We start from the raw sequence: 9,877 nt of genomic DNA, 5'->3' as shown, positions 1-9,877 counted from the left end.
GGTTTATGGGCTAAAAAATAAATAAATAAAGAAAAATTTCTCTCTCTCTCTTACATACGTGTACATATATACTTATATATACACACGTTTATATGAGAGAGAGAGAGAGAGAGAGAGAGAGAGAGAGAGAGAGAGAGAGAGAGAGAGAGAGAGAGAGAATTTTCCTTTTTTTTTCCTCCACAGTCACGAGTAACACAATGGTTTCTTTTCCTGACCTTTTGGTTTGCAACTCATAAACCACAAGCGAGAGTAGAATAACGACAGGACCATCAACATAACCCAAATAAGAACTACTAACATAAGGTGTCCATGACCTTCAACTGGGGGTTAATTACGCCCTGGAGTTTTCATTGCTTTGGGAAGAGAAAAGAATCAGTTCTTCTGTAGAATGAAAGGCGACCCACTTATAGTATTAAGTGAATGAAATGGAAAAGAGAACTTGAATATTTACTCTCTTTATGTTTACTTTTTTGTCCAAGCCATTTTATGAATTCGTAAAGTATTATTATAGGGAAAACAAAGAACGTAGATGAACATGTTTAATAAACGCTATCCTAACATATAGCACGTAAAAATAGTATATACTGCTCGTGTTAGTTGAGTTGAATATAGAAATTAGCCCAAAGGCCACTGGGACCAATGAGGTCATTCAGCGTTGAAATGAAAATTGACGGTAAAAGGTTAGAAAGGTGTCACAGGAGGAAAACCTCGCCGTTGCACTATGATCAAGTGTCAGGAGAGGGTGGAAAGTAAGATGAAGAAAGAGAATATGGAAGGAGGTACGGTAAAAGTAACGAAAGTGGTTGCAGCCAGGGGCCGAAAACGCTCGCTGCAAAGAACCTTAAGTAATGCCTACAGTGCATTACTGCTCGTGTCAGGAGTCAATGATACTGGATGTTTTAGATTCCAGATTCTTTCATTATCAAAGTACAATTTCCTAAGTACCAGCTTTCGAAGACATACATACAATCTTCTTCATCAGGTACCGATGCACTGTGGGAATATCAGCTAGACTCGGGTAAGTGGTCCCCCCCTCTCTAAATTTGCTTTTTTCCTAATCCCTGGGATGACCTATTGTTGGTCTTCAGCTCCTTCTGTATATTAATGATTCTGGAATCTATAATTCATCCAGTTTCATTGTAGCCTAACGCGAGTAGTGGGAATACATACGCCGAGAAGTGTGGTTATTTTGTGACACACACGCATATGTATACATACATACATAAATACACACACAAACACACACACATATATATGTATATATATATATATATATATATATATATATATGATATATATATGAGAGAGAGAGAGAGAGAGAGAGAGAGAGAGAGAGAGAGATCTTGTTATCCCCGTTTCCTGCCCAAAGACTGATCTAGGTGTTTAATTATCAACGGAATCCACTTCATCTTAGTGGTCACCCAACGTATCTTATCCTCACTTGTCGAATGACCAGTGGGCAGTGTAACTTATGTATGTCTTGGGCAGCAGATAAGAATATGCTTACAAGGAGGTTATGAATGCCTTTTTAGATCGACTCTCTTCCTTCCATTTGTTTTTGTCACTTATATGACTTCCATTGTCATCTTGCTCGAATTCCGTGAATGATCTTTTAGTAAGATACTAATAAAGTTTATTTGACTTTCGGGATAAATCTTTCAGCAAGACGTCAATAAATTTCATGATTTCTCGTTCTTGGCGTTTAATGGCCCTTCCCCCCCAAAAAAAAAAAAAAATTAACAAGGGAATTATTCTAATGTACTTTTTCTTCTCAACAATGATTCCACTGACTGGTTTTCATCACCAACTACCTTCTCTAGATGCTGGAGATAAGATGAAGCAATTAAAAACAATTTGAATAACAGAAAGCTTCAAGTTTAAGTGTCTTCAGTCTTCCAAACTTCTGTTTTTCGTATCTGAGGGAACAGATATTTTCTAGCGTATTATTTTAACCCGTTAAAATAATACGTATTATTTTAACTCGCCTGAGAAACTGGTTCTCTTTTCTCCGAACTAAAGCCGAGACCCTTCACAAAGTATCTAAGAGTCACCAGAGCGGTCTGGAAACATTTGAAGCAAAAAACTTACGACAGATCATAAATACCGAAATGTGTCATATAGACTTAGCTGAGAAACGAGTGTTATTCTATCCATCCTTATAATGTATCGAAATCAGCTTGATTATATACGGAAGCCTTAGTAATGACCAAAAGGCATTCTGGTCTGACTTAAAACATTTAACACATCAGTTGAACTTAGAGATTAGAAATGACTGATTTATTTGTCATCAGGCACAGTAGCCACTGTGGTCATCGACGCCAATAGACTAGATTGTCCGCTGAATACCATCAGGGCTTTTTTCCATGGAATATGAATATGTCTTAAAATCCATTGCCATTTGTGTATTCTGTAGTTGCCAACTATTCCTTTCACATTAAAATCCCAAAGAAAGTAAACGTGAAATAGTATTAAATCTTTCTGACGCCTGTTAATTCATATATATTTTTTTGCCGAGACTGAAAGCGTCATCTTGCAGGAAAAAAAAGGGGGTATAAAAATAGAGAGAAGTGCAAGCAATAAGGCGGACAACCCGATTCCCTGATCTGAACCAGGTCTCATTGATACAAGGACGGAAAGAAAAATAGTACAGTTAAATGGAGCTCGACCTTCTAGAAGAATATTCGATCCTTACTGAATCAGCTCTTATATAAACGATAATCACCTTGCTCCATTAGATAACAGAGGCTTTCATTTTTGAACGGCATACAGTAGTCATACCCGATGTGTTCATGATTTATAACCTGATCTGATAATTGCAAGGTATTCAGCAGGTGGCCTATGAGAGACTGCTTTTCTAAGCCCGAGGTCAGGTCATTGAAACCAATTTAGATCTCGTCGACATTTAGCAGATTGAAAAGTTAAGTACATCTTAGTTTAACAGACCACTGAGCTGATGAACAGCTCTCCTAGGGCTGGCCCGAAGAATTAGATCTTTCTTACGTGGCTAGGAACCAATTGGTTACCTAGCAACGGGACCTATAGCTTATTGTGGGATCCGAACCACTTATATAGAGAAATTAACTTCTAACTACCAGAAACAAATTCGTCTGATTCCACGTTGGAATCAGAGGAACTTTATGTTGAAGGTCAAAAGGTGAAGAACATCATCAAAACACGAAATCCGTAACTATTATTTAATACTGAATTCGTTCATAACAGATAATAATTATATTTGTCTCGTCATAAAATATGAAAATATTCAAAACTTACAAACTAAGGTTCACAGTCCCTCCCCTTATTTAAGCTGCACCGGCTTCTCCCTCGCCCCCTTCTCCACCAGCTTCGCCTTCACCACCAGCTTCAGCTTCACCGGCTTCTCCTGCTTCACCGGCTTCCCCGGCTTCACCGGCTTCTCCTGCTTCACCGGCTTCACCGGCTTCTCCTGCTTCACCGGCTTCGCCTTCAGCTCCATATTCACCGGCTTCTCCAGCTTCGGCTTCGGCTTCGGCACCAAGTTCTCCGGCTTCCCCGGCTTCAGCTTCAGCGCCGTATTCGCCAGCTTCGCCTGCTTCACCGGCCTCGCCTACTTCCCCCGCTTCGGCTTCAGCGCCAAATTCACCGGCTTCTTCGGCTTCAGCGCCTGAAACCTCTGCGCGGGTTGCCTCAGCAGCGCCGGCGGTGTCCTGCGCGCCGGTGTCAGCAGCTGAGGCGGAGTGTCCTTTTGCAGCTGCCGCTCCTGAAGTAACGGCGTGGGGCCGTGCGCAGCACATGGCTACCAGGCAGAGAAATACCTGACGAAGGGAACATTCATAAAATAATAAGAAATTTAGTGAAAAGTCTGCATTGGCGTCTTCGAAGGCCAAGTGTCAAACATGTGGCAAACCGCCGAAAGAGAAACAGTTAAGAATTGCTTTGAATTTAGTCAAATTACCACTTAGTGATTTTTAAATTTAACTGCTGTTGTTGTTAAACACTGAGATATAAGCTGCGATGTTTTGATATATCTAACGAGAATCTGATTTTATATATATGTTTGATGATTCATTCCATTATGCAGGAAAGTAAACTATAATATCGTTGACTGGATAATAATAGCAAAACATAGTTAATCTTTACCTAAACTATATCTTCTTTTTGAGTTTAGGCGCTACCCGGACTCTTTGTTCAAACCACAGACCAGCTTCATTGCAAACTAGAAAATTATTTCTACATATCTACCTCATATCGATTTATCTTACTAGCGAATATTTTAATTAGATTTAAAATTGAACGTCAACTGTAGGACTCTCAGGTATCCTACTGGGAACCCCCTTGCAGCTTAGTGAGGTTTTAGGAATTATATGCGATCCTTTGCTTTCTTATCATTAATGTCGATTTATTAGAATATGAGATCATAATTTTCCTTGTGTCCATGATCAGTTTCTCTCGAGTTATAAATACCAAAATTATTGTTTATGTCATTGCAGCATAAAAGTTCCGTATTCTTAACAGTAATAAATTACGCGTTACATTTCTTCCCTACCTTTATTAATAAACAATAATAATCAAACGAGAAATGAAATAAAAGGCTCAAGATCTTATACTACGCACGAAACTACTGACATTCAAATATATTGTTCTAAAGTGAATTATTTGAGACCTTAAGGAAACTTCTATCAAGCTATTATGATTCCCAAAAAAAGAACTTATTAAACATAAACAAAATTAACAGGAAATATCCTATACAGTATTAGAACTGCAAGACTTAAACCGCTGGATCATTAGAACTTACACATTACATTATCTCTTTTCATAACTAATATTTTTTCCGTGAGAAACTTTAATCTAAAATCAACTTTTATCTCGGATAAAGTTCAAGTCATAACCGTAGTCTTACTATATACCAAAGGTCCTATGCCATTATAACCAGTTCTCAAGATGCAAAGGCCCTATTATAAAATAATGATTATAGTATGAAAAATGTCATAATCACAATCTTCTCACAAGCAATCATTATCAAGATATTCCCACAGTATCATTATTACCATTTTACAGTATCACTATTACCACAGTAATATTTTCCCCATCTGCATCATTATGTTCTTAGAACAAAGATCCTATGTCATGATCGCTGTCCTCATGTAGCAAATCCCCATGTTTTAACTGCAATATATCCTACAACATGACAGCTATAATCACCGCTATCCTCCTAAAAGTTCGAGCGATATAAACACTATATTCAAGGATCCAAATCAGTGCATCAGTATATGATTAACGTAGCCACAGAGTGACAAATCACAGCAAATCCTCACCAGGAATCTCATGTTGTCTGCTTTTCTTCGCCGGCCGAGGAAGGACTGTGCCTCTCTATGTCCTTCCAGCGCCTTATATACGTCAAAATCCCGGCTAGGAGCGACCGTTCGGTGTCATGGGTGAACGAACAAACGCCTTTACAGGAACCCCAAAATGCCAAATTGGTTCCCTGTGACATATAATGTAGCCACATCAAATTGCCGTCAATGTGACCACAAAGAAATACAGGCTCCCTTTTTTTTGTCAGTAAATTCCTTATCTGAACTTCAGTTCTTCGCCCAAGACAAAGGCCGCTGGTAGCCTTTGTTTAGCACCACTGAACAAAGCTGTGATGTAATAAATGTGAGTTGGGTTTTCTTTGATTTATCACTGCCTCAGGATTATAACCAAATATTCTATATCTACATTGGAATCCATGTTTACGTAAAGAATAGAAGGTCATATTTGCTGGCCTAGAACTTCATTACAATTAGTGGTGAGAAAAACTTTATCTATTTACACACACACATATATATATATTTTATATATATATATATATATATATATTATATATATATATATATATATATATATATATATATATATATATATATAATTTTTTGCAAATGCTATATTTTCATACACACATATGTGTGTGTGTTTGTGTGTGTGTGTGTGTGAGTGTGTGTGTGTATGTGAGTGTGTGTGTGATGAAAATATGCATTAGCAAAAATACAGAGACTGGATAACTGCGAAAGTACCTTATTCAGTGCAGGTACAAAACAAAGCACGAAATTTTATGTAAAAAAAAATAAAAAGATTAAACGAGAACTGCAGGCTTACTGGGAAAAATAGAGAATGTCCGGAGAATTATAAGGCCCATTTCAAGAAGTACAAAAAGCAAAACTGCTCATAAACCAGTAAACCGGAAAATCACTACTATATATATATATATATATATATATATATATATATATTTATATATACTATATATATATATATATATATATATATATATATATATATATATATATATATATATATATATATATAATACATCGGCCTATTTTTTATCCCAAGGAGTTGTTCCAGCAAGATGAGGCTAGCACCCCCATACCTTTCTCCAGCATGGATGAAACCCACCACAGTCAACTAGTCAATAGTCTACCTTGCACATGATTTATTATTAAAAAAAAATAGCCTTTAAGCGTCCTAACCACTGGACCATTAATATGAAAGCATTCACTATAAATGTAATGTATAATTTGACATGTCTGAATTATGTATTCAAGTGCACTTGTAATCTTATACGTTGTTCTTGTCTTTAGGTGTAATCACGTGTGTATTGATAAGAGTAATCCTATATTCGTGGGTGCGTGTCCCGATCATAACGAAATCTTATAAGGAAGTTGGCTTCAAGCGGATGCTTCAATTTCAGGTTTCAATAGATGACTATTAAGAACTCGCGGATGAATTTTAATGGAACTAAAGTTTAATCTCATTAAAGTATCGGCCATGAATAAAGAAAACGTTATTATTAACAACGTGAGTTTTAATATCAACATATCATTATTTATTTTCCATAAAATAACTATATTTAATATCCCACAATTCGAAAAGGCTACCAACTTCCTAAGAAAGTTTCCACTGATTGAACTTTACACATATGAGTAAATAAAAACAAATAAAAAACGCACCGAAGTTTCTTCAGTCCAATCGAGTTTTCTGTACAGCGTATAATGCTGTATGAAACTCTCAGCTACGGCCCATTTAACTCTCAGCAGGCCGTGTTGGCCTATGTTATCATGACTAACTTTAACCTTCAATAAAATACAAACTAATAAGGTTAGAGGGCTGCAATTTGGTAAGCTTGATGACTGGAAGATGGATGATCAACATACCAATTTGCAGCTCTCTAGCCTCAGTAGTTTTTAAGAATTGAGGGCGGACAGAAAAATGCGGACGGACGGACAAGGCCATCTTGATAGTTTTCTTTTCCAGAAAGCTAAAAAACGGGAGCAAAAAGTCTAAACAATGAATAAAAATGAATATAAAAAGTTCGGTGAATTCGGTGAACACAATTCCTAAGCTTTTTTTACATGAAGGACAAAACTTGAAACTGAAAACAGGAAGAACCCTTAAGGTGCTTAAACAAACCAATTCTGAATGGACGAAGAAGGCAAATAGCACTCTCGAGCCCTAGATAAATTTGCCCATGCACGCCGGTGGGGTTTCTCTTTCCTTTCTTGACAAAGGAATTTCCGATTCACCTTGGAAGCTGTCGTTCTGTCTTAACCTTTACCGAAGGGGAGTGACACCGGGCCTGATCTCTCTCTCTCTCTCTCTCTCTCTCTCTCTCTCTCTTTTATCTTGTGTTTATCGTTCCTCTGCGCACTGTGGCTTCTGTTGCAAGCGCATCTTTGGTGTTTTTATATGGTTATATAGACTATCTGTTCTTTATCATTTAAATAAAAGGATAGATAAATCTCTCTCTCTCTCTCTCTCTCTTATCTTGTGTTTATCTTTCCTCTGCGCGCTGTGGCTTCTGTTGCAAGCGCATCTTTGGTGCTTTTATATGGTTATATAGACTATCTGTTCTTTATCACTTAAATAAAGGAATACATAAATAAACCGGCATCTCTTTGGTGTTTTTATATGGTTATATAGACTATCTGTTCTTTATCATTTAAATAAAAGGATAGATAAATCTCTCTCTCTCTCTCTCTCTCTCTTATCTTGTGTTTATCTTTCCTCTGCGCGCTGTGGCTTCTGTTGCAAGCGCATCTTTGGTGCTTTTATATGGTTATATAGACTATCTGTTCTTTATCACTTAGATAAATAAAGGAATACATAAATAAACCGGCATCTCTTTTATTACTTTTTCTCCTCCTCTATTCTTAATTTTTCCCAATATGAGGATTCTATTCTGTGGAAGATTGTAGTTCAACGTCCTTTGGACAGTTTATTTAGGGCTGTTTACTCAAAGCGATGACTACAATTATTCTTACCTTTAGACTACATAACTACATGGTACATGAGAGAGAGAGAGAGAGAGAGAGAGAGAGAGAGAGAGAGAGAGAGAGAGCTGTTTCTCTTTAAAGCAAAGCTGCTCCAACTTTCAACATCTTTTAAACTGAAGTTTAAGTCGCCTTTTTGTTTACCAGCTCACGAAATGAACAATACAACAGTGTTCAAGGAAGTTCTAAGTTTGACGTCAGTCTGTCAGTTGAATGGAATCCATCAAATTTATCACTGTGATTTTTTCATCATTTTTAATAGAGATCGATTGCAATCACATTTCTCCCTCAGTAAATATCATCCCCATTTTTTTTTATTTAAGAGGTTTTACTGAACTAGAGTAAACTTTTGAGTATCCGTAACCCACGAATATTTTACCAGGTTTTGCCAACTTCTGCTAAACATGGTTTGCCAACTTCACTAGCATCTGGTAGTTCTGGGAGGGCTGACGTAATGCGAGTGAGCTTATTGTTTTTAAAGAGGTTAGAAGTACATGCTGCTATTTCATTAACATCTGGTACCTCAATGATGTCGATTATTAATTTTAAAAAGAACAAAGCCTTGATTTGTCACTTACACCTTCCTATAGATTCTAATGGCCATCAGAGTTATCACTAAGAGCTTATATCATGAAGATGTACGGTACTATAGTAGATTCACATCAACCGTGCATTTGATGTCTAGGCCAGTCCCTTACGACGCTGCTGATTGGCTGTTGAAAAGCCAATCACACGGCTGGAAACTCCCAGTCTCTCTCGAAAGTTCACATAGGCAGGATGTATGCTCCCCCTCTCCTGAGGGATACGTCTTTCAGGAGAGGTGGAACATACATCATGCCTATGTGAACTCTCTCGAGAGATTGAGAGTTTCCAGCCCTGTGACTGGCTTATCAACAGCCAATCAGGAGCGTCGTAAGGGACTGGTCTAGACATCAAATGCCCGGCTGATGTGAATGTATTATAGTTCATGAATTGCTAAATCTAACAATCACTACAACTCTGCTTTTATGACGTGGGCTTGATTGTATCCTAATGCATAACTTCTTTTAACATAATCTACCCTGTCAGCATATCTCTGACAGACACCTCGTATTACTGACAGCATCTTGAATTTCCTTAATAAATGTTTTATAAGTTGTGATAAAGTTCATTGAGGGTGAATTCGGAGCAGGTTGCTTAAAAAGATGAATGGAACGGTTCTTGGAGCGTTCTCTTTTTCAGGTTCTTTTAGGCGAAAGTTCCACGTTTTAGGCGCATCCAAATTTAAAAGGAACATTATAAACAAAGAAGAGAACATTATTACGAGGATACTCGCAGTTCCTTATAGGGAAGCCAAGTACAGTAACAATTAGCGATCTTTAAAAGTTTGATCTAAATCGAGAATAAAATTTTTCGAGTTGACATAAATCAAACAACAAAAATGAAATAACACAACTTGAAGACCAAAATGAACAACGCAAGGTTTTTGTTTTACTGTTATTCTGCATTTTTAACAAACTAATGTGCAGTGGAAATTTTACTCGAACATACTGAGGTGTACAGGAGAACAGATATAATGCAAAATTTGACTAACATAAGATACAACTATC

The 9,877-nt window shown here is 37.2% G+C and overlaps 1 protein-coding gene across 1 annotated transcript; it reads right to left on the bottom strand.

Annotated features, from left to right (window-relative positions):
- Positions 1-3,180: 3,180 nt before the first annotated feature.
- Positions 3,181-5,447, bottom strand: LOC135223240 (paraneoplastic antigen Ma6E-like). The gene is made up of 2 exons (XM_064261730.1): positions 5,292-5,447; positions 3,181-3,791 (listed from the first exon to the last, which is right to left on the bottom strand). Exons 1-2 carry the CDS (start codon positions 5,301-5,303, stop codon positions 3,300-3,302), a joined length of 504 nt encoding a protein of 167 aa, XP_064117800.1. The 5' UTR covers positions 5,304-5,447; the 3' UTR covers positions 3,181-3,299.
- Between the last annotated feature and the right edge of the window lie 4,430 nt (positions 5,448-9,877).

This window comes from Macrobrachium nipponense, chromosome 8, assembly GCF_015104395.2.
Source record: "Macrobrachium nipponense isolate FS-2020 chromosome 8, ASM1510439v2, whole genome shotgun sequence".
Classification (NCBI taxonomy): domain Eukaryota; kingdom Metazoa; phylum Arthropoda; class Malacostraca; order Decapoda; family Palaemonidae; genus Macrobrachium; species Macrobrachium nipponense.
The sequence above is the reverse complement of the archived record's forward strand: the minus strand, read 5'-3'. Positions and strand labels throughout refer to the sequence as shown.